The sequence below is a fragment of the Anser brachyrhynchus genome, assembly GCF_964034855.1.
Source record: "Anser brachyrhynchus genome assembly, chromosome: Z".
Lineage (NCBI taxonomy): Eukaryota > Metazoa > Chordata > Aves > Anseriformes > Anatidae > Anser > Anser brachyrhynchus.
In genome coordinates, this window is record NC_137697.1 from 5,245,192 (window position 1) to 5,269,052 (window position 23,861).

The following is a 23,861-nucleotide window of genomic DNA, read 5'->3' on the forward strand; positions in this document are numbered from 1 at the left end:
AAGGGTTGCTCCCCCCCATTCCCTGTCAGGTGGGACCCGCAGCCGGTGCCACCATGGTGCCAATCGGCCTGTCCCCAAATCCCCCCAGGTGCTGGCAGTTGCCCATGGAGGTGGCAGGCGTGGGGGAACGTGGGAGCCCTGCAAAGTTGCCTGCTCCTCGCCTCCTGCCCGCTGCCCTTCCTTGCCCCGGGGCTGTCCTTGCTCACCCTCCCCTTTGGCTCCTGCTCCTTTGGCCTCGCCGCCGCTTTAATTTTAGCAATTCCTTGGAAAGAGTCATTTTCCATAACTCAGCTCGCTGCGGAGCCCTCTGCCTGCCAGCTCTGCCTTCTCCCACGTGTTGCTGGCGTGCCCCAGCAGCACACGCCTGCACCTGCCCGGCCAGGCCTGCCTGTCCCAGCCTCTTGCACACCCAAACTTCACGCCTGGCTCCCGTCCTCCCCCCCGGTGCAATTAATCCTGGCACTCCCAAATCGCACAGTGCCACGGCTGCTGGGGCAGCCTGGTGCGTGGCACGTCTGTCCTCCTCGCCCTGCAGCCTGCGGGACAGCTGTGCACTGGGGAGTGGGGTGACCCCACAGACAGGGGGTGGTTTGTTACGGGTGGGGTGTGCAGCGTGGGCTCGCTCGGCGTGCAGCAGCAGGTTGCATCCGAGTGGGAAAGGTGGGTGCATGCGGGGTGCATCACTTGCACGCCGTGAGTGTGGGAGGGCGTGGGAGCAGGGACCCGCGGGTGTCCAGCTGCGTGGCGTGGGTGCATGTAGCTGGGTGTTTCATTTTGGTGGCACTTCGGTGCTTGGAGAGGGCGCGCAAGGGGGCATGTGTGGCCACAGTGTGCCATGGCACCCACACGTGGGCTGTGTGTGAGTGCTGCGTGGGGTCTGCGTCTCGGAGAGGTGCACGTGGGGGTGCACGCAGAGGGTGTGTGGGGTGCTCCTGAGTGCGGTGTGTGCGTGCGAGGGGGCTGTGAGCATGCACAATGCATTCACCAGAGTGCGTGTGCAAGGGGGGGGGGGGAGCGCGGTGCCCCTTCCTCCCCCTTCTCAGCATCCGCGGGGCAGCACCCACGCGTGTGCGTGGCGTGGCGTGGGGGCGGAAAGGGGGCTGCGGGGCCCGCGGGGGCGCGTGCAAAGGCTCTCGTGGAAAGACCCACGCGTGGGTATGGGGGGAGAGAAGTGTGTGTGTGGGGGAAAAATAAAATAAAAGGGGGGGGGGGTGCGGGCGTGGGGCGGGCGTGCGCGGCGGGGCCGGGAGCGCGGCCGCGGCGCTGTGCCGGGGGGTGCGGGCTGAGCTCATCGCTGGCTCCCCGGCGCTCCTTACCAGTGGCTTCTGCGGTCACATGGGTTATGTGGTGGAGTTTAAAAGAGCTTATAGCCCCCGAGCCGGTGCAGAAGCAGCCGGTGGTTGCATGGGGTAGAGCCGGGAGCGGCGGCGAGGAGGGAGCCGTGAGTACGGGGGGCGGCCTTGGGGAGGGGGGCGGGTGTGGAAGGGGGGGGGGGGGGGGGGTGGGAGATGGGGAGGGAGAGGCTGGCTCCGGGGGTCCGCGGTGCCAGCCGCCCTGCGCCGAAACGCCGCTGCTTTCCTGCTGCCGATGGGGGCGGCCGGGATCGCTGCCCTCCTCCCCCTCTCCACGCCTCCTCTTCCCCCCCGCCACCCCCCCCCCCCCAGCACCTTCCCACGCGTGTCCTCGCCCCGCCGTGGACCTCGCCACCGCCAGCGGGGCAGGGGGCGAAACCCACGGGGAAAGAACCTGGGGCAAGTTCACTTCCCGCTCCGGGTGTCCGTGGGGTGTCCGCGTGTCCCCGTGTCCGCGTGTCCTCGCCGCCCCCCCCCCCAGCGCCACCGCGGGTCCCCGGCCCCGCGTCCCCCCGGCCGGGAGCGCGGCGCTGCCGCCGCTGCCTCCGCACCAGGTTGCAGGCAGGGAGGGGATGAGCCCGGCCGCCTGCTGCATTGCATTAGTCGTGCCGGAGCCGAGGTTGCGGGGGGGCTCTTTGTCAGCTGCAGCCTGTGGATTTCCCGGGCGGGAGAGCAGAGTTTTGCCTCCTTTCTCCAAAAGCGCAACCTGCCCTCTCCTCTGCCGTGGCAGCGCTGATTTTTATGTTTTGTTCTTTTTTTTGTGTGTGTGTGGTTTTATTTTTGGGGGGTTGGGGGTGTGTGTGTTGATTTTATAAGAATATCATCTGGTGTGCCTGTGGATCTGCTCTCCCCCAGGCTCGGCAGCTCACCCCGAGCGCGACGAGGGCTGCTTTCCAGAATTGCATAACACACACCGTTCCCTGTGCTGCACAAACTCCCTGACATCCCCACATCTTGGTGACTTCCCCTCTGCAATCCTAAATCCGGATCGGGACTCTAACCGGCGCGTGAGCTACTCCGGGCTGCCCTTGCCGGGGACAGGACCTGCTTTGCGTGTTTCGGCTTCCCCATGCTCCTCCAGCCATTGTTTCTTAATCCACTAAACTTTTTTTTTTTTTTTTTTTTTTTTGGGTATAAAGATTGGCATTTCTCCCTCTCCCTCTTAGAAAGCCGATAAACATTTTTCCCCTTTCTTCCCCACCCCGTGCTTATATACACGTCTCTGTAGCACAGGTTGCAGAAGGGGAATTGCCTGCTGAACACTTTGGTTGCTTTTTCAGGTCTCTTTGCGTTTTTATTTGTGGGATAAGCCCGGAGGTCCTTTCCTCAGGTTGCCTTTTGCTCCGGACCTCGCTGACTTCTGCTAGGATTTTGCAAATTTAGCTCTGGCAGCCGTTCTTGCTCCCTGCCCCGCCGTGAGGAGCTGAGCTTTGCTGTGATGGCTGGTGATGTGCAGGGATGCTCGTGCCCGGCCAGGCATCTCACTGGGAATAGGTGCTGGGACTAGGGCTTGCTGGGGAGGGTGGACTGTCCAGTGATGAGCTGTGCTTTGGAAATGAGAGCCCCGTGCCTGCCAGACTTCTTTGCAACAGCCCTTTCGGATAACTTCATCCGAGCCTATTGTCAGAGCAGGCCAAGCCATGAGCTGACGATCGTGCGTTCCCTTTGGTCTGATTTACCCTGAGCGGAGCCGCTCCTGCCGAGGCGCTGAGCCCCCCTATGGAAGGTGCCCAGCACCTCCTGAACCAGGGGAGGAAGCAGCCCCTGGTCCCCACAGAGCCACAGAGCTTGTGATACACACAGGAGTGCAAGTAACTGCGGTCGACCTCAGTTTTCGGAGATGTCTCTCCAAAAGTGGTGGTGGGAGCTCTGTGGGTGCAAGCCAGCACTCCTGGCCACGCTCGGTAATCCCCTGCGGAGCTGGAGGGACGCATCCTGCTCCTGCCAGGGCTGGGCGCGCGGCCGGGGAGCTTGACTCGGCTCTGTCATTTGTTATTGCTGCCGCTGCCATTACGCCTGACAGGCGGGAGTTGCTGAGTAATGTGCCGTTGGTGCGTAAATATCGGAGCGCTCGCCGCCAGGCTCACGGCCGCGAGTCTGCAGGAGCCGCCTCAGCACCTCGCCCCGTGCAGAGCTGGGCGAGCAACGGCGTCCTCGGCACAGCCCTTCCCTCAGCAAGCACCATGCTGCCGTCCTCACGGGGCCCTGCTGCTCTCCCGGGTGCAAATCGGGGTGGAAAAGGGCTCTGTGTGTCTGTGTCCATTTGTGCGTGTGTGTGAGCGTGCATGCGTGCGCACACCTTGGGCTCAGGGGCAGGGTTGCTCCCAAGGATGCTGCCCTCGGCAGAGAGAGTTTTGCAGATATTGTGTGTTTTGGCAGAAACTAAACCCTGGGTAACTAGGAAAGGAGTTTTGTTTGGGGTTGTTGGTTTTTATTTTTATTCATTTATTATTATGTCTCACCTACATACTCAGCCCTGAGTTCCCCTTAATTTCATCCCATTCCTAATGAAGACGCTAAATTATTCCTATCGTTTTCATCCCATTTGCAGATTAGCATCCGACTCACTCTGTCAGTACTTGCTCAGCCCAGCTAGACCGATCGCAGCTCTTTTAATCTCCCCTTGTAAATCAATCCATTCTGCCTCCTGATCATTTTTGTCGCTCGTTTTTCTGAAATCCCTCCAATTTGTCCATTTTGTGTCGGTGACGTATGTCTGGCCCTAAACATGATGTATACCAGGCATGGCAGCGCGAGGGAAGGACACCTCCTCCCCTCCCACCCCGCTGGGGCTTGTGATGCTTTGTCAGCATTGAACTGAGTTACTTCCCCATTATTCTAAGCTATAGTCCCTGCTCGGTGTTGCAGAAGGAAGCAGCATACCCAGGTCAGTGCCCTGGGGAGAATTCCTCCAAATTTTGGTGGTGGGTTGCTGAGCTTGGTTTGTGTGCTGCTAGCACACGCTGGAAGAGGCTGGTGCTCCAAGTGCTGTTTGGGAGGGGGTCAGGAGACCGCTGTGCCTCTCCCCACAAAAGCTGATGGTTCAACAAGGTAAGAGGAGCAAAATGAAGGAAGGAGAGCTGCATGGGGGCTGCAGGATGGATGGGGAAACTGAGGCCCGTGCGCATTCTTGATGCACAAATTCCCTGCACTCCTGTCCAGCGCACGCCTCTCATTTAGGTGCTGCATCTACGGGGTCAGCTGGGTGCTTCAGTCCCACTCGCACCCATCAGCACCACAACAAATTCGGGATTTTCCCAGGAGCTGGCACACAGGGCTGCTGGCCCTGGGCTGGTTTTGTGCATCGCTTCTTGTGCTGACACCCAGAGCTCAATGCCACAGGTGCTGGCCTGGCGCAGGCAGGAAAAGGGGACTTGACGCAGAAGTCTGTTGTGCATTTTGAAGTTTCGTCGTCCCAAACCTTGAGCTCCTAGCGCTGCTCGTCCCCGTTAGCTGGGAGGGCCGTGCCCTTCCAGGGACCATCTATTTTTAGGAGGAGTTGTGTTCTGGACAGTGGCCACTGCAGATGCTCTCTGCCTCCTCCTCTTGGCCCCTCTCCAGGGACACCGCTCGGGCTATCTGCTGGTGGGGAAGGTTTTGCCGGGGCTCTGCGGGACTGTCAGGGAGGTGGCACCGTGCCGGGCACAGGGACACCTGCGGGGATGTCACTGCCCTGCGGGGCTCGGCGGGGCCAGCGAGCGTGGCTGCGCTGCCTTTCCCCGGAGCGGGATGCCTGGAGGAAGCGGCACGTAGCTGTGGTCTGGGGACCAGCAGGGCACCAGCGTTTGGCCACCGCTGGCCATAATGTGGGCAAAGTCCCTGGTGCAGTCTGGGGCAGACCCTGGAGGGATGGCAGCGGGTGGTCCTGGTCCTGGTCCTGGTCCCGGTCTGGTGCCGGTCCCTTCGCCAGGATGACACTAGGGGGCACGAGATCTGCTGGAATCCCTTTGTTGGGAATGGGAAGATGCGAAAGCTTGACCTATTCAACCCCCTTGCACAATTCCCCTGCACATTTGGCAGGAATTAAACCCCAGCGGAGACCAGGGGCTGACCCAGGCCACTTGTCCTCAGTCCCTGTCGTGTCGCCGCGGCGCGGGCAGGACGCGGCTCTCCGGCTGCAGCTCCGCAGGACCCGTGGCATTTCTCCGCAGCGGGACCGGGGACGGGAGCGCTCAGCCGGAAACATCTCCGAAGCGAGAAGGAGGTGGACGCAGCCAGAGAGTCTCCGGGGAATTTGGGAAATCCAGGAAACACCTAGCATGGTTTTAATTCCTCTCCAGAGGCTTTGTCCAGACGGGGGATTGAGTTAGGCTGGGGGGTTCGCTTTCAAGACGAAGCGTGTTATGGTTTCATTTTCTGCTGGATGTTAAGTTCACGTGTGATGTCTCCTCGGGGTCATGTTTTCCCAAAGCAGCAGAAACTTTAGAGAGGCTGATTTAATGAGCGGTTCTGATCGATCCGGGACGTGGTGTGTGCGTGTGTGGACATAAGAGATATACGTGTCCACGTGTATAGCTGGGAAGGGTGCAAAGAATGTGTTGTTGAAGGCGTGCTTATGCATTTCTGCATAAATTCAACTGTAATATTGCCTTTTGTCCTTAAAGTCTATTATTCCAGCTGTGAATGCGCGTGTGTATATTGAAGCACTGCACACTGTAGTATCTCTCTTGTTATAACAAACCTCGTGAAAAAGCAAATAAAGAGACATTGTTCTCATAGCAGGCTTGGAAGGATTCAATATTTATCTTCTATGAATTTTGATAGTTTTTGCTCAGCGTGTTTGCACGTTGTTTTTCTATTTTGTTTTGTTTTTTTGGGCTTGGGGTTGTTTTCTTTTTTTTTGGTTATCTGCTAAAAATTTTGCACTGGTGGGAAACTGAAAACATCCAGACACTTTCAGTTTATTCATTACTTAATGAAAACAGAAGTCAAGCTTCTGGACTGAAATGCTGAAGCTTGATAACAGCCTGGCGCAGTAATTTCTAAGTGGTCAGTTTTCAAATGCCTTCTGGCTGCCAGACACGGGGAGCCAGAGCGCTGCTTCTCTCCCAAGCCCCCAGGCAGCATTTTAAGGAGGACACCGATGCATCCCAAACACTCCTGTTCTCCCGGAGCAGGCTGTGCTGGCTGCTCCCAGTAGTGCTGGGAGGACTGGAGATGGAAGGGAAGAGGACGATGTGATGCTGCTTGCCTTCTGCCCCGGCCAGAGGCGGGTGTCCATCCTTGCCAGTGCCACATCCCCGGCTGTGCTCGGCCTCCTGCAGCCAGCTCGGGGCTTTATTGATTTTTGGGCTGCCCTGTGAAGTGGAAGGAGGGCTGGGACGGAGCGCTTTTAAGTCGATTAGGGATGGTATCCGAAGGCGGTGATGTGGTTTGTAGGGGAGAAGGCGATTTGTCTGAAGGTGTTACCTAATTAGAGGGTATAGTCAGGGCTCTAATTAGCCGTGACACCCTGAAGATGTCATCGATGCTCCCTGTCCCGGGGGCAGCCCGAATGTCAGCGCCAGAGGAAGCTGTTTTCCTTCAGGTGACTTGCATTGCCCTCTGGGGCTGTTGCTGGCTTCAAACGATGTCTCTAGAGCCACCGAGCAAAAGGAAGCTGCCGCAGACAGAAGAATTAATCCCAGCACCACGATGGGGGAGACCTCCCCTCCCTCTCCCCCAGGGGGTGAGTTTGTGCTGCTCCCTGCTTGGGGAGGGCGGACGAGGAAGGCTGGAGAGGTTTGCAGCAGATGGGACTGGGAAGGAGGGCTAGTTGCATTCACAGCAGCTGGTGGGGGGACGGAGGGGACACGGGACCAACTGAGACCTGGCTGGGTACCCCTCTGAGAGAAGGGACGGGGCAGCTCTGGGACTGCTCCTGCTCCCTGCTTTTTGTTCCTTGAGTCACTTCGTCTTTACTGCACCAGTTCACTCCCCAGCAGCACGAGTCGCCCATTTCCAGCCGCGGTGCTCAGAGCCGGCAGGAGCCAGGTGGAGCTACTGGTGCTCCTGCTTGGATGGGGGCAGAAGGGGACCCTCGGGGCACGGCAGGCTCAGCTCCTTGTTTTCCCAGCGCTTTGAGCAGCCTCGCTCTGCAGAGGGACTGGCAACCAGCTTTGCTTTTGTAGGTAGCGCCACCGGCCCCCTAAAGCAAACACAGAGCCAGGCACATCCCCGTGCTGGTAATTACCAAGGGATGCGCCTGCTTTTAATTATGTGGGTGTTAAGCCAGTGAATGCATTTTGTTCGCAAAGTTGCAGCCTGGTATTTGTCCTACATCTCGTGGTCTCTGGTGGCTTTCCCAGTCTCCGGAGCATGGGTGAGAATAACGTGGAGGCTGGACGCAGGAACGTGCAGGACCATGCTGCGGTCCTTGGGGCTGGCGCGATTGTCTGCTCCTGAAATCAAGCGTGTCTGCTTGGAATACAGCAGCCAGGCTTCAATCCACAGTCATTTTGTCCAGGAACTAAAAATAAGGCTGGTGATAATGAGGACACATCCTCTCCTGCAGTTAGACCGTGGCTCTCGGGTGCAAAGGGCAGGCAGCTTGTCCCAGACTTCTCCGATGTGTGATTTACCCTCCTTTGGGCATCGCTTCCTTCGCCTCTCAACTGGTGGATTGAAAAATAAATGCATTAAAAAAAAAAGGAAAGAGAACAAAACACTGCTGTTGCTCTGAGATTTGATCAAAAAAGCTCTGTCCAGTCCTCCGGGCTTCTCACCTAGCCAGGAGCTCTGGAAATAACAGTGTTACAGCAAAGGTGCACCCGCGAATACCTATTAATTTGGGGAGGGGAGGGGTTTTATTCTGGAAGCACCTGAAAGAAGCGCATTTTGCTGGCGTGCTGGAGGCTGTTTGATTTGGGAACCCGGCTTGGGGTGGACGAGAGGTCGCTGTTTGTCCCAGCTTTGCTGCGCCGCTTCCTCTCGCTGCACGCCCGCACACGTGTTGCGCAGACACGTTCCCCCGCTCGCCCCGCCGTGCCTGCCCACCTATCTGCAGCCGAGGGAGCTGAAGCTGCTCTTTCTTGTGATTCATAAAAAGTCTCCGTCTCTGGATGGAGTTGTCTGTGCTTTTATTGACCTGGTTCCGGGAACGGCGGAGGCTTTTCTGTCTCCTGCGTGCGTGATTTCTGCGAGGGCTCTGGAGCAGGGGCTGGCCCTTGCTGCTGCTGTATCTCCAGTCCTTCTAACGTTATTAGTTTGACAGGCCCATTGGGTATGTTGGTGCGTCTAGTTTTTAATCTCATTCATGAAAGCAGGGACTGTGGCAGGCACGGAGCACTGGCTAACGCTGAAGGCGATGCAGGAGGGAGCACGTGGGCTGGAGGACGTTTTTGGCCATGCCACACACGTGCCGTGACACCTGGCAGAAGCCCTTTCTCCTTTAAGGGGGGGGTTGTTTCTGCATGTCCCAACTCCCAGAGCACTTTGGGGGGGCTCCCTCTTTTGTCTGCAACTATTTTGCCTGCAGAACGTGCAGGCTGGGCTCTGTGAACCCAAATGTTGTGGCACAGCCCAGGCCCCTCATCCCTCTTTGCTCTGGACCAGCGACTTCAGGTCCACCTAGCCTCCTCTTCCGAGAAACAGGGATGGAGGGTAACTTCAGCACCCAAAGTGGGTCCCTGACATCAAGAGCATACAGGATATGTGCTTCCTAATTTTGGCACTTCTTTACTTGCAGCTGGACCAGCAATGCTTCCCCCCCCCCCCCCAAATAGGAAAGAAAATGGGCTTATCATACCCCCAGGGCTGGCAAAGACAGGAGAAGACAATGCCACCTGCCCAGGTCAGAGGCATCAATGGCAAAGGAAGGATGGTTTTGATTTTGCCTCTCACAACAAGGAGTCAGGATGGGCTGGCCAGTGGTCGGGTCTTGGCTTATTGCACAGTGAAACCCACATCTGCATGTAGTTCTGGGGGGCTCCCGGGAGCTGCTTGCCATGGCACATTACCACGGTCAGCCTTGAGCCTTGCCACAGCCTTGGGGATGCGGGGAACTATCATGGCCTGCAAAGAGAGGAAACTGCAACCTGGAATGGCTTTGGGATTTCCTGGAGGTCCCAGAGCAGAGCTGGTGGCAGAAAACCAGATTTCTTGAGTTGCTGACAGCTCATGCCAGCTGCGGGACACATTAGTAAATTCTCCTTGCCTAGACAAAAGCAGAGCATCCGTCCCTCTGTTCAGTGCTGTGCGCTTATCTGTCTGTCTCTAGCTCTTCTGGCAGCCAAACCCCTCAAATGACATTTGAAGGCTTTACATTTTTCTCTTGCCAGTTCCAGATCAGATTTGCTGAGTTGTCAGCCTGAAGATGCTTTTCTCTTAAGTGCTGGCCCTGCAGCAGCTCCCCCTGCTCCATCCCTGCCTTGGAGGAGACCAGCTGGGCTCCTCCTGCCTCCGCTGTCACTGGCAGAAAGGCGCGGGGGCTGGAGAAACAGCTCTGCTGCTGGATGCATGAAGAGAAACAGATTTCAGCTTCCTTTTTCCCCCTGTTGCTTGGGCCATGCTGGACTCAGCTGGCAGCGGGTGCTGAAAAGCAGCAGAGCCAGGGATCGCAGAGGAGAAGAGGTGCCGGGGTGAGGAGGGCAAGGGTAAGGGCTCGGTGCAATCACCGTTCTCCTCCTGGGGCTGGATGGGGCATCTGGCCCAGGTTTCGGTGGTGAGCATACGTGCAACGAGCTGGGTTCCAGCTCAGCCAGGCCAAGTGACACTAACAAGGGGCTCATCTGCCAGCTTCCAGCGAGGAAGGCGAGTACTTGTCTGTGCACGGTGAGTAAGTTGTGCCCTTGTCCCCGGCGGCTGTCACTCTGGTGCTCTGCCATGCTCCGCTGGCAGGGAGCTGCACCGGAGGATGCCTCTGCTGCTGCCTGCCTCGGGGACAAGCACGGACACGTGTCTCCAGCTGGAAACCAGGCCTGGGAGAGGAGAAACCTCTGCAGAACACGCGTTTGCGAGTGCCTGTGTGCTGCAGTGCCTCCCGGGCGTCACAACCCCCTGCCACCGTGCGAGCAGTGGGGGGAGCTGGCTGGGCACCAGCACGAGGGGGGGACAGTGCTGTCCCCGCACTGGAGCAACTGGTGCAAAGAGCTGGGAGCTGCTGCAGGCACTGGAGCGGGAGAATCCGCACAGCACCAGCCCTGCCATTTATGCCCTACGGTTTTAAATCCACCCCTTCCTCCCATTTTACAGCCTCCAGGCTCTGCACAGCACCTCCTCAGGTCTCCCTGCCCCAGCAGAGCAACACGTAACAGGAAGGCTGGCACTTCGGAGGGCACACCACTCCGTGCAGCGGTGCTGGTTTCACCCAGCCCGTGTCCCTCTCGCAGCCCCAGCGCTCGCTGCCGTGCCCAGGGAAGGTGCCCTGCAGCTGCTCCATGGCAGAGGCACAAACCGAGCTGTGCCTGGGCTTTTTCAAGGGCAGAACCAGCACACGTGGCTGGAGCAAGGCTGTGACACAAGCAATTACAGCGCTGGCTTCAACGAGCAGTACGCCCGAGGTTGCTCCTGTCACCCAGGCTAGGAGATGGAGGAATTTAATTATCCTTCTAACTTCTTCCAGAAGGGGCTTGGATGCCACAGCAACAGACAGCTTTCTACAACCCAGAGTGGGGGGGGGAGAAGAAAAACAAAGGACCCTCCTTTTGCTGCGTCCTGGCCAGTTAACCCTTTTAGCTGTCCCCTGCCCAGACAGCATGACCAGGCTTTGAAGACACCTCTGGCAAAGGGCACGGCCCCACCAGAGTGACACCAGCACCTCCTCCCTCCTGCAGAGGTGGGAGCCTCTGCTCCAGAGCCCTGCCTGCTCGCTGTCCCCCCTCAATTGCTGCTGTGGACATTAATTTTTCCCAGATTTCTGCTTCCCTTTGAATATTTCTGCCATGGATCATTTTCCTTGCATGTGTTAGCTGGTATTTTCCCAAAGCTGAATCTTGAGCTATTTCCTGCCCATCTTTCTATAATTTTTCTTGTTCCTTTTTCTGTTGTGCCTAAACCCACCTTGGTGCTTGTTGCTCCTGCTGGGTTTGGAGGAGGTTGCTCGCCACTCTCCTTCAGAAAGCCTGCAAGATAGGAGGAACTGGCCATTTGAAAGGTGAGGAATCCTGCTCACCTGTGTCTTGCTTAGCACCTCCCCAGGTGGAGCAAAGTGACTCAAGTCCTATGGTAGCCAGGGTGGGAGGTTAAATCAGGTGCTTGGGGTGTGGGGAGAGCTTTGGAGGAAGGGGAGGTGTTGCAGGGTGAGGACAGGCTGCTGGGAGTGGCTCTTGGGGCTGGTAGGGATTTGCAAAAGTTGGGAGTAGAAGGTTCTGGATGGCGGTAAGTGAGCAAGGAGCTTCTGTCCTGGGGGGTCTGAAGGACCTGGAGTCTATGAGCCTGTGAGAGTGGGTCTGGGCAGGAGGGGTGTCACCCACACTGTGGTGGTGTGGGTTTCATGCTTGGGGAAGTGCTTAAAAGCTAAACTTAAATTGTCCTTTGTAGCAGGGCTTTTTCCACAGTTCTCTGTAGCTTCCCAGGTGGAAACTTATTTAAGGCCTGAAGTCTCCCCTATGCAATCTATTTCTCTAGCTGTGAATGCTGCTCAAGCTGAGGCTGCACAGGGAGCATGTGATAACCTCTCTGTGGCTCCCTTTTTAAGTCTCGTCTCTGTAATTGCTAGCTGTAGTTCCTGTCCCTTTCAGCTGCTGCTCTAGCTGCTCCTTTCCCCGAAGGAGAGGGGAGTTGCAGTGAGTGGGGCAGGGCTGCTGCTGATCCCCATTCCCTGGAGCATACCTGGGGTTGGGTACGGAGCATCCCCAGTGGCACCCTCCTGCTGTGCTCTTGCTCCCCTGTTGTGGCACCTGGGCGGCCAGCCCTGCCTGCAAAAATGATTAGAAATAAGGGTGTTTTTTTTTTTTTTGAGAGGATATGCTGGAGGGGGTGGTTTTTCGCATCTGCAAAATAATCTGTCCTAAAATACTCCTTTCTCTGTGCACCACTTTCTTCACTCCTTGCCTTGTACCCTGTGTCCAAGTCCTGGGACAACACTGCTTTTCCCAAAGCCCTATGCCAGGGGACCACCACCTTCTCCTACATGCCCAGGAGCCAGACAGCAACTTAAAGACTAAATATATCTGCTGCTGCAGCTCTTGCCTCCTATAAAAATAAATCTTATGGAGGTAACTTTTTGCTGTGCAATTCTCGGGGCTGGCTTCGCTGTTGTTTCCACTGAGATAGCATTTGGCTAACACAGCCAAACATGAGCAGAACAAGCCTGGAGCTGTATAGAAAGTGATAAGATAAGGCAGGGCTATGATTTGCCTGTCTGATCCTGAAGCTTTGTGCATTATTTAGTGTGTGTAGTGAGAGGTCAGTAGCCTCCTGATAATTTTCATTAGATTAGTCAGGCAGGGTAATCACCTGCTCAGAAAAAACAACTTGACACTGTCTGTTCAATAGTTGGGGTTTAACTGAAAATAAATAGTCTTGTAATTATAAGGACATTGCCAAGGTCAAGAGGCTCAAAGATTCACTTTCTTTTGTTCCTCTGATATGTTTACAAAGATCCTGCTCTTCTTTATGTGGGATTTTTTTTTCCTCTCTTAAATTCAAACTGAAAGCTTCAGAGCTCTTAAAGGAAATTCAGCACTTCCATGGCAGTGGACGTGAGTGGTGTTGCAACAACCGAGCGGTGCCTGTGCCCTGCTGCAGCTGAGTGACCCCATGCTAATGAGCAGGGCACTTGTAGTGAGCAGGAGCGTGTGCTGCCAGCCCGAGCAGCCGGATCAGGGCAGGGGTGCTCTTCCCTCCTAATTGTGGGGTGCTCCCTGCTAATGTGGCGGAGCACACCCCTCCTTGGGAGAGGTCAGCCCAGCGCAAGTGCTGCCCTGTTGGAAGGAGATTGTACATTTGCTCCTGGGGGTGACCTTGCTGCTGTAGCTGGATGCTGCTCACCGAGGGAGCACGAGAGGGGAGAACTGGAAGCGACGCTGAGCCTGCGCACCTCTGATCAGTAGCAATAGGCTCTGCAAAGGGGGTTCAGCCGTGGCAGCGAATGCAATATTAAAGCTGGGCTCAGTGTGTGTGCACTGCTGAAATCCTTGCCCTTTTCCAGCCCGAAGTGGTTACACTTGCTATTTATTTTCCTCAATGACATGCAAAAAATAAAGCCTGGAGGGATCTCTGTAATACAGCCTTCTGCAGGACCGGTGCTTGCTGGGTGAGACTCGGGCACAGCTTGCTGGTGCTTGGGGGATGTTCACTGCTGAAGTGATGCAGGGGTTGCTGTGTCTGTGCTCCTGGGCTGGGTGCTGTGGCTCCTCAGCAGCGCATCGTGACGGCAGGTAGCTCGGCTTCACCCAGCAGCACTGATTTTCCTGGGCTGGGTGAAGAAAGCAGTGATGTGGGGTGCATGGGGGAGCCTCTCTGCTTGCTGTCCTGAGCTCAGCTGCGAGCCAGGGTTGCTGCTGGCTGTGTAGGCAGGCTTCAAACAGGGTAACCTGGATGTCACAAAAGGCAAGGTTTGCTAGCCGTGCCAGCTGTGAGCATATTTGCCTTGGAAAAAGTGAGTTCCTCATGTGTCCAGATGAGTTAGCACTCTGAACCCCTGCTGCTCCTGGGTTTTGTGTTTTTCCCCTCCAGCCTAATGGCCCGTAAGCGGGGGCTGTCAGGGAGCTGGTGGGGCTCTGCTCAGCCCATCTTCACCAGGAATCTGTTGCTCTCATGCCCTGTCATAGGATTTGATGGATGCCCTGGGGAAAACCAGGGGCACGGCTGGGCCTGACGTGCCAAGTACCTGGTGGTGCAGCCGGGTGACTGATGCCGCGCAGCGTGTGTGGGTGCTCCTTGCTCTTCCTCCACGGGAGGAGAGGAGCTGCCTTGACAGCTTGTTTTGAAAGCAAAATGACTTCAGGGCTGGATTCTTTTTTTTTCTCCTTCCCCCCTTTGCTTTACCCCCCCCCTTTCTTTTTGCCTGACAGAAAAAGCATAACTCGTCTTTGTTTAATTGGTGCTTTGTGCCTGTCTCTTGCCAGAACTTAACAGAGAGGGGGCTGGCTGGATCAAAACGGCTTGAAGTTGGAAAGCTGTTACACATCTAGCCTGCCTGTTTAAAGGGGAAAAAAAAGTCTTTTATTCCCCCCACCCCCCACCCTCCCAGCTGCACACCAGTTCCTGGTGCAATGTGAAAGCAGAGAGCCCCCCTCAGAGCAGCCTGGTGGAAGCGGGGGGCGCGGGGCTGAGCTCCGTCGAGACGGCGCGCCGTGTGCTTGACCTTCTGCTGATGGCAGGGTTTGGAGCATCTAATTGACGTCTTCTTGTAAGGCTTCAGACCATTTCATGATCTTACAAATAAGACCTGCCAGTGTCTGGAGCACAAAACAAATGTGTTGTGGAGCGAGCGAGAAAATGGTCTTTACTTTTTTAGGCTGTGTGGCAGGGTGGGCACACCTGGGTGTGCTGTCTGCTTGGCAGCACGTCCTATGGAAGCAGGGCAAAATGGGGTTAGAGCAGTGCCCCAATTCTCCGGGAGGGTCCCTTCCATAGCCTGGTCTTGGTCTCCATCGCTGCTGAACATCTGTGCTCATGTGAGGCCAGGGAACTTCTCCTTGCAGCACGTGGCTCGTGCCTGGCTGGGTGCTCGCTCCTCTCTGACCTTCTGGCAGGGGCCGAGCGCTTCCCCATGCTGCTTCATGCCTGCCTGGTGGGATGGATGGGTCAGGATACCCTCTTTTGGGGCATGGACATGAGGTCCAGCTAGTCCTGCCCATGTGTAAGGGGACAGCAAAGAAGTCAATTGCTTTGATTTTTTTTTTATTGTGGAGCTTGCCTCTGCCTGATGCAGGGACAGTCAGTGATTTGAAGTGTGTTCTGCTTTTGGGGCATGGCCTGACCCTGCTGGGCTGTGCTGCTCGCTGTCTGCCTTGCACAAGCACGGGTAGCTTTTGTCTACCGCCCTGGTGCATGGGGGTGGCTGCAAGTGGCTTCAGTGCAGGAGCTGTCTGCTTGCTCCTGAGGCATCAGAGCAAACCTGGTGGTGGGGGCTGTGTGTCTGTAGGTGTTTCTGGGGCTCCTCAGCATGACAGGAGCAAAGCATGAAGCAGCTTGCCTATAAACATATGGTTCCCATGGGCACCTTGCTATAGACAGTGCACAGTGTTTTCCTTTGGGAGGGAAAGGGGAGCCTGGAAAGGGGCTTGGAGGAGGGTGCAGAGGAGTATTTGCAGCTGGAGGCTGGCAGGATTAGGGCAGGTTTGCCCAAGGAAAGGTGGGTGCAGTGATGGACATGTGAGAAAGTGGGAGCCCAGAGGAGGGGCTGTGCTGCTGCGAGCCCCCAGGCTGCAGCCTGCCAGAGGGGTGATGTTCCAGTGGTCATCAGCCCAATCTGGGGCAAGGGGGGTGCTGTGATGAGCAGGTGATGGTCAGTGGGGGGTTTAGTGGCTGTGGAGGTGCTTGGAGAGAAATGAGAATGCAGATTGTGCTGGGCTCGATGGAAGAGACAGGTGTCAGGGGTACCACTGTGGTTTGAGAGCCCTCATAGGGCCACCAAAGGGCTGTGTGTGGAGCCTGTTGGCAGGTGCCCCACCACAAAGGAGAGGAAAAAGCGCTGGAGTGAGTCCTGGCTAGCCTGGTGCAAGTCCAGAGTTGCATTTAGTGTGTCCTTGTCCTTTAGTGTCCTGCCCCACTCAGCTGGAGACAGGCAAGGGGGTAAAACCTCATCCGTGAGAGCCCTGATGGACCACATGTGTTAAGAGATGTTTAGACTGATGAGGACTGGATGCATAAAGGAAGAGGTTTTTCACGGGGGAAGACCCTTGGGGCTTATTCCTTAATTTTCTAAGGGAGCTTTGGATGCTTTTATGGGAGTAGTTAAAAAGCAGCTTCGTCACAGTAAAATCCTAATCTGCTGAATCACGTCCTCCAGAGCTGTCTGTGCTCTCCATGAGGGATTTTTTTTCTCTTTTGGGACTGCATCAGGTGTCCTCCCACAGGGGTGGTCTGTCTGCCCATCCCCTCCCCAGCCTTTCTTCCTGCAGCCACCCAGAGCCCTTTCTATCTTGGTCTCTGCTCCCAGCCGAGCAAGGCATTGATGCTCCGGATCTGACTTGCTTTTGTATTGGCGGAATTTATTTGGTAAATTGGCATTTCAGCCCCTCCCTGGAGTTGTTGGCTGTATCGATCTGCCAGCGGGAAGGGGAGAAGCCAGCAGCCACTTCTGTGAGCCATTTCTTTCCTTATTTTCAGCTCCAGGCCTGCAATTGCTGGGCTCTGACCACACCATGCTAAGAGCCACGGCTGCCTCCTCGGGGATGCTATGAAGAGAGCAGGGCAAGGTGCTCTGACCTGGTAGTTCAAGGGGCGACGGGATGGAGTCCTTCCTGCTTTCCTGACCCTCCTTATACCTGTGCTTTTGTTGCTGTGCTTTTGTCAGTGGAAAATAACTAGTGTATATACCTATTCTTAAGTTCCTGAGGAGCATTAGCCTTATTTTTAGGCTGGAAATACCATGCTCCATGGGGCAGAAATTGAGGGCTGCAGTAATTCCAGCATTGCACTGAAGCCTCTGGAGTGCAGCTGACTGCTTCCCTGGGACTGAAATGTGCCCGAGGCCACGGCTGTGTTGATATCTCCTGGTTCTTGCTGTCAGATGTGTGATGGACAGGGGCTACAGGGAGGAGCGAGGGCATCCAGCAAATGGGAGCTTTGTGCGTTGCACCTTGCCCTGGGGACCAACTTTCTGCTCCTTCAGCCTGGCGAGAGCTCAACCTGCTGCAAACTCTTGCTGTTTTGGGTGGAGAAAGGTGCAGGGGGAGAGGAGGGGATGTCCACCTTCTGCATCCCTCTTCCTCATCACTGGGGCTCAAAGCTGGGGTCCCACTCGCAGAGGTGAAGGGGGAGCCCTAATTGCCCCTCTTCCCAAGGCTCCTGGGTGTGTTAACGACCTGTAATGGGATGGGTTGTGTTAGCCTATTAAGCCCCAATGGGGTTCCTTGTAGACTTAAGTGTGAGGAATTTCACTCAACCATGTTAAAACATTTCCACCCCCCTTTAATCGCTTCATGCATTGATTTAACCCTATGGCAGCTGGGGCTGTTTGCTGGGAAAAGCCATATGGCTCTGTCCTGCCTCCATGCAGCGACTGTGACCGGGGTTTACATTTCTGGGGGATCTTATTAATGTGAAGGCTGCTCTAGCTCTTGCCTCCTCCCGGCTGGCTCGACAGAGCCCTTGCGGGAAGCAATTTTCCTTGTGTTGTGTTGAGCCTGGCTTTGCTGCTTTTAATGAGAGTAATTTTGCCCTGGCTTGTATCAGCCGCAGCCCACCTGCGCTGCCAATTACCCCGGCGGATCTGGCGTGACCTGCGGAGCTGGGAGCAAGCTGTCCCGGGTTTTTAAGTGTTTCTGAGCCGTAAGGTGTGAAAAATCTCACCAGTGTTGAAACGGAGATTGAGGGGGGGGGGGCACTTTCCGGGTTATGAAAGACCTAAGAACGTACTGGTATCAGGTGCTCTTGATCTCTAGGGGATTTATAGAGAATCAAGGGCTTGCTAATTGCAGGCATGTTGCCAGTGTGTTGGGAAAGAAATTCTCCTTAATCGCAGGCTGTGTGCCCTAATTTTTTTTGTTGTTATTGAATTAGTTAAATGTGTATTGTAACACCCCAGTGCCTGGGCAGGCTGCGCATGCGGACCTGGAGCGTGTGTGTGCAAACATGCTGAAAGGGCTCTGCGGGAGTGAGAATGGTGGTTCTGCTACATGAACACGGTGCATCTGTCATGTTTCTCGTTTCTGGAGAAGCCGATGTCCGCGCCAGCGCTCAGCGTGCCCACGCTGACCTGGGCTTTGTCTGCGGAGCGATCGCTTCCTCCTGGCCGGTGGTTAATACCTGAACGTGTTCCTGCCTCCTTGCAATTACTGCTATTATCAGGGCTTCAGTCCCTGCAGGTCAGGTCTGAGGGAAAATATTGGCTTGACTGGTGTCAGCCCGCGTCCTTTGGGCCCCATGCAAGATGCAGTGGTGTGGGGTGTGGGAGCGTGGGGAGCGTGTGGATGCAGCACCAGTGGGGCAAACCCAGGTGTAGGGCTCAGTCTGTGTTTCTGCAGTCCTGGTGTACAAATACACTGCGCCAAGGTGTGATTTTAAAGTTGGGGCTGGTTTGAGATGCCTGGTTGGAGCATTTTGGAGCAAGGTGGATCATTTTGGAGGCTGGTTGGGAAATGGCTCCAGTGCTGTGGTCTTGGAGCAGGAGGCAAGAATGGCAGGGACAGAGCTCTGGCAGTGTGGTTGTGCCTAAGGTGACTTATGGCAATAATAAATGGGGTTAACTCTAATTAGCTGGCGTCTCTGGTGGGGGGAAGCGCAGCTTGTGTTGTCACAAGGGAGCAGTGCTCAGAAGGCTGCACACGAGGGAACTTGGTGAGTTTTTTTAGGCAGAAGCTCTGCTTGTGCTCTCCCTGTGTGTGGGCCAGCTGCTTCCTTGATGTGTCATTCAAAAGTGTGGTGTCTGGTAATTAATACCTTTGTGATTAAGTGTAGGGAAGAGAGCTCCAAATTTTCAAGGTGTGGCAATTGGAGGGGAAGCTGAGAATGGAGGGGGAGGTGATTGTAGGCTCAGTCCTCAAAGCAATCTATATGGGGGAAATTGATGCATTTTGAGGAAATGTGATGATGCTGTTGCCGAAATGAAAGCTTGCTTCAGTTTCAAAGGCTTAGACCCTCTCTGGATTCTCTGGTGTAGCATGGCCCAGGTCTGTTATATCTTGGCAAGGATATTCTTGCAAATGGAAACGCTGGCCTGGGTGACCTTCTGTGTCTGGCTGCTGGGGGAAATGTGCTGAGCCGAAACAAGCGTTTCTAGAGCCGAGCTCTCCGGCTGAGGTCCGATCTCCCAGCTGGGATGCTGGGGCTGGCAGCCGGGCTTGGTCCTTCTCGAGTGCCTGGGCTTGATCCCAGTCCGAGCCCATCAGACGCTCATGATACCAGCTCGCTTCCGACTCTGAAGGTCAAACGGCTCGCAGCAGGGTGACAAAAGAGCCCTTGATCTGAAAGCGGGATTGTTCTTGTGCCTTGCCCCAGGAGGGGTCTCGCAGGCCGGCATGCATGCAGGCTGAAAGGAATGCTTAAAATGTCCTTTCTCTGCTCCTGTCAAAAGCCCTTGGAGCTGCGAATCAGAATATCTACCCCAGTGCCTTCCAGCTGCATGCTTCAGGCCGGTTTACTCCTTGAGAACGGCCTGATCCAGGGCAGCCAAGTGTCCTGGTGTCTTGTCCCTGACAGCAGGCAGCAGTGGGTATGCAAGGGAAGGGGTAAGAGCAGGGTGAGCAGGCACTGGGGCAGCTCCAGCCTTCGGCAGCTGCTGGCTCAAATCTTCAGCCCGGGATGGGGAGATTTTTTTCTTCTATAGATTTGTCCAAATGTGTAGGTTCAAGAAATCAAGCTTTGACCACCCACAGCATCCTCTAGCTAGGATTGCTGTGCCTCTGCTGCACTGCTTGTGAAAAGCTGGTGGTTTGCCTCGGGGCGTGCTGCTGGGGACTTTATCTGGCTTCTGCTGGACGGGGCTTGGGGGCTGTGAGGGGCTGAGTGTAAGGCTCCTGCCTCCTGCTCCACCAGTGCAAGCCTGTGCTCGTGCTTCTGTCCCTACAGCTGCCAGGCATCATTTGGCTTGGTGCTCCGAGGGGTCTTGCACGATGCCATGCACCCCAGCCTCATGCTGCAGCACTTCCCTGCCTGGCCGTGCCCTGTCATGCATCTCCTGCGTGTTCGCTGAGATGCAGATGCCAGGTCGTGCATCTCCGGTGCTGACACGACAGCTGAAAGATCAGCTTGCTTCTGCAGGGAGGCTGTGGCTGCGTCCTGCAGATGGGTGCAAACTGCTTATGGGGTCCTGTGTGCTCGTGATGGAGCGTTGCACTGAGGTGCATCGTGCAGAGATCTTGCCTGGCTCTTCCTGAACTTTGCTCAGTTATACTTTGGCAATGCAGCAGCTGAATGCTCAAATACTGGGAGAATAAAATGTCAGCATAACCTGAAAAAAAGAAAACTCTTAAATTTCTGTATATAATTTTAATCTCAAGAAAGAGAAGCTGCAAGCTGGCTGTACCTGTTCTGGTGTGCCTGTGGCAGTGCACTTTTGGTCCAGAGGGAAAGGGATTGGGGTGACTTCTGCATTGTGAGGAGTTCTGGAGCTGCAGGGAGGCTGGGCTCACTAGATTGATCATCCACTCTTAATCCATTGGTGGTGTGCTAATTACTTTCCTTGTGTGTTAATGTGACACTTGCACCAGGGGGACCTGTCGTCCTCTTTGCAAGCCGTCCTGGTGGTGACTGTCATTCCTGCCACATCAGCTGTGAATTGAAGGCAATGTGCGGGTCCCTGGGAGGCAGTGACTCTGCTTATGCATGTCAAAGGGCTTGCCAGTTGGAGCAGCCTGACCCTTATTGCATTTGTAGCCTGATTTGCATGCTTCCTGCTCAGCTCCTGCCGCAAATGTGGCTTTCCACCATCTGCTTGCCCTTGCCACGCACTGCGGTGCTCGTGGCCCCTGCAGGGATGTGTGAGGATGCTTGCAGAGCAGGGACAGGCTGCCTTGTGTCTGGAGGGGGAGTGCTGGCAGGAAAAGGTGCTGGGAGCTCCCAGCTGCACCGCATGCCTGTTGTGCTTCGGTGGGAGTGCTGCTGGTTGGGCAGATGGAGGCACTTTGCTCCCCTTCCCCAGCTGCTCCGGGCTTGTGGCACTGGGCTGCAGGCAGAAAGCTGTCCAGTCTTCTGCTCCCACGTGCATCACGGTGTGTTGCTGCGTGTTTTTGGGTTAGGGTGACCCTCACCTGGGTTTAGCCTGTGGATGTGCTGGGTCACAGTGTGCCTGCATGCCTGGCTAACCAAAAGCTGCATGGATTTAGCTCTTTCCTCTGGAAAGATGTGAATACCTGCTGGCTGGGTGAGGCAGGGGCTGAGCAGCCAGCCTGCAGCTGGTGAAAAGCATGCTCCCTGCTTGCTCGTACAGCTGGCTGTGAGGTGTTTGGGGGATTTCTCTGCTTTCTCCATTTAAATGCAATTCAATATCTAATCTACTTAAGGTGCGCAGGTCTGCACCCACTCCCTCCACCCCACAACTCTAAGTTTTGGGTGGTCACTTAAATCACAGCTCCCCACACGCCTTGAGGTGAAAGAGACTGTGTGGCCCCCAGCCTGCCCAGGCAGGTGAGCAAGGAGGCCAGCTATTTTTTCCTCCCCTGGTTCCTTGCACCCTGCCTTTGAAATGCCCTGAGCTATTTAGGGAGTGCGTGGTCAGGAGGCTGGCGGGGGTGGGAGGATGAGGACGAGCTGTCACTCGGCGCTGGTCCAGGGTAACCAAGGACCTCATGCAGGGCTGCCCGAGTGTGATGGGGGCTGTCGGGGGGAGGACAAAGGGTCAGGGCTGTCACAGCTGATAAATGGCCCTGCTGGGCCCAGCTTCCTCTATCTGCTGGCCTGAGCACCCTGCCCTTGGGACAGGGACCTGCCAAGGGGCACTTTTGCTTTCCCTTCTCCCGCACCACCTAAATCCTGGGGGATGGGTGCCACGCACAGGAGTCGAGGAGCTTAGGAAAGAAATGGCAAGGAAAGAAATGGCAAGCCGAGGGGACAGCAAGGAAATGGTAAAGGCTGTGAAGGATCTGGTAGCCGGGTGGGGGAGGTCAGCAAAGAGACTGGGAGGTTGGGGCTCAAATCCAGCAAAGGCTCTGCTGGCCTCTAACAGGATGGTTTCAGAGAGGCTTTCGAGCTTCAGGTGCAGTGCTTGGTGCCCTGTGGCTAGGCTAGGGGCAGCCTGGTGAAGGGCTACCTTGTGGCTGAGCACAAAACGGATTTCTCAAATGCTGTAGAAGGAAGGGAATTTCCCCTCGTGTCTGTTTCCAAACCCTCTTCTGATCAGAGGGTTGTCAGCATGGCAGAGCTGTGACTGGAGGATAACTTCAGCTTTTTTTTGTCTTTAGCAATGGAAAGTATCAGGAAAACTTTGCTTGCAGGAAATGAATTAAAAAAGATAATTGCCTGGCTCTTTCTCTAGCTGTTTTTTTCCCCTCATCTGATCTTTGGCTGCACAGGAGCTTAGGCCAGCAGAACCCCGGGTGGAACAAGCTCCAGTTTTGGTGCTCAGATGCATAAGGACAGAGTGTCCTGCTGCTACTGCTGGCATGTTCTGTGCTTCACCTACGTCCCTGCTGCAGCAGGGAGACAAAGGGAATTTTAAGGTCCCCGTGGTTCTAAGACTCCTTTTTCTCCTGGTCTTGCTGTGACCACAAGGATCAAAGCCTTCAGGGCAACGTTACTTAACTTTTAAGGGCCACCTTGCCTCTTCTGGCAAGCATCCATGGGCTGCTTTGTGAAGTGCTGAAATGCTTCCATGCTTTCTCTCTCCTATACCTGCTTGCGTGCCTGAGTGCTGCTGTGTCGAGGCTTTGCCTTTGCAGCTGTGCTTGAGCTGTTCTGTGATGCCTTGAAAGTCTTGGGTTGAGAAATACCAGTGTGGAGAACTCCATGGGGCTGGGAAGAGGGGGCAGGACCTGGAAAACCTCTTCTGGGCTGTGTATCTGTCTACTTGTGCCACTCAGCAAGGCTTGACTGAGCTCATCTTGCTTGGGAGAGGTTTGTCCTTGCCTTTCTAGCTGTGAGCTGCTCTGCTGCGCTTCCTCATGCAGTTGTTTGTGGGTTTTCAGAGCTGTCACAAGCCTGGAGCACGAACCTCTTCAGGACTGAATGCTCTTGTGTTATCATCTGGAAGTACATGAGGATTTCTGGGGGGTGACAATGACCTGATTGCGTTGGAGGTCAATGAAACATCGACACCCCCCCTCTTCTGGGGTGTGTGTGTGAAGCTGAAGCCTTTCAGGGAAGGATCTCTGGGTTGGTTGCCTCTTCTAGAGCTACCTGCAGCTGCCAACCTCATGTGATGTTTATTCTGGGAGATGAGTCTTTCTCTGATTCATTGTGTCCCCCCCCCGCCCCGGGAAAATACGGGAGAGCTGCAGAGAGAAAGGAAAGCTTTATTCCCCCTACCCTAAACTATAAACCCCTGAATTATGTGACAGCTCACACCGTGGACACCCTCGCATTGGGGTGTTGCATGCCATGGCACAACGGGGCCCTGCTTGCCCTCGGCTGCTCCTGCAAGCTGAACCGTGCCAGGCTCCAGCTTTGGGGCTGGTTTCCTGCTTGTCCTCTGAGCCATGCCACCAGTCAGCAGACTCCAAACCTGGTGGTCCATCAGGGCACGGTGCAGGAGCATCTCTGGGCACCTGCTCCCAGGCTCTTGGCTGCAAGCCATCCGGTGTCTGCCATCTATGCTCGGAGGGGACAGGCGTGCTGAGGGGCTGATCTTGCCAGCTGCTGGCAATAGCTCATTTTAATTTCCGTAATGGACCTGGTTCCTGCGGAGATGGTCCGTGGAGAGATAAATCACAAGGTTTGGAGAAGTGGTGGAGGCGCCAAGTGAAGGAAGAGCCCATCTAGTTCCCATCCAGTTTATTCCTCTGTCTGTTGTCTTTGCCAAGGCAGACCTGCTTCCTGCAGTCC

The 23,861-nt window shown here is 55.6% G+C and overlaps 1 protein-coding gene across 2 annotated transcripts in view; it reads left to right on the top strand.

Moving 5' to 3' along the window:
• Positions 1-641: 641 nt before the first annotated feature.
• CNTFR (ciliary neurotrophic factor receptor) overlaps positions 642-23,861 on the top strand; it is a gene marked incomplete at its 3' end in the record, with an annotated part of 178,639 nt that continues 155,419 nt past the window's right edge. Inside the window, exon 1 of one of the 2 annotated variants that reach the window (XM_080573834.1) lies at positions 642-660. Coding sequence is in view for 1 of the 2 variants with exons in the window: in XM_080573833.1 (XP_080429959.1) it covers positions 1,343-1,441 (99 nt within the window). Of the gene's footprint in view, positions 661-1,209; positions 1,442-23,861 lie in introns of those variants that run through there. The other variant, XM_080573833.1, reaches the window with a different exon arrangement.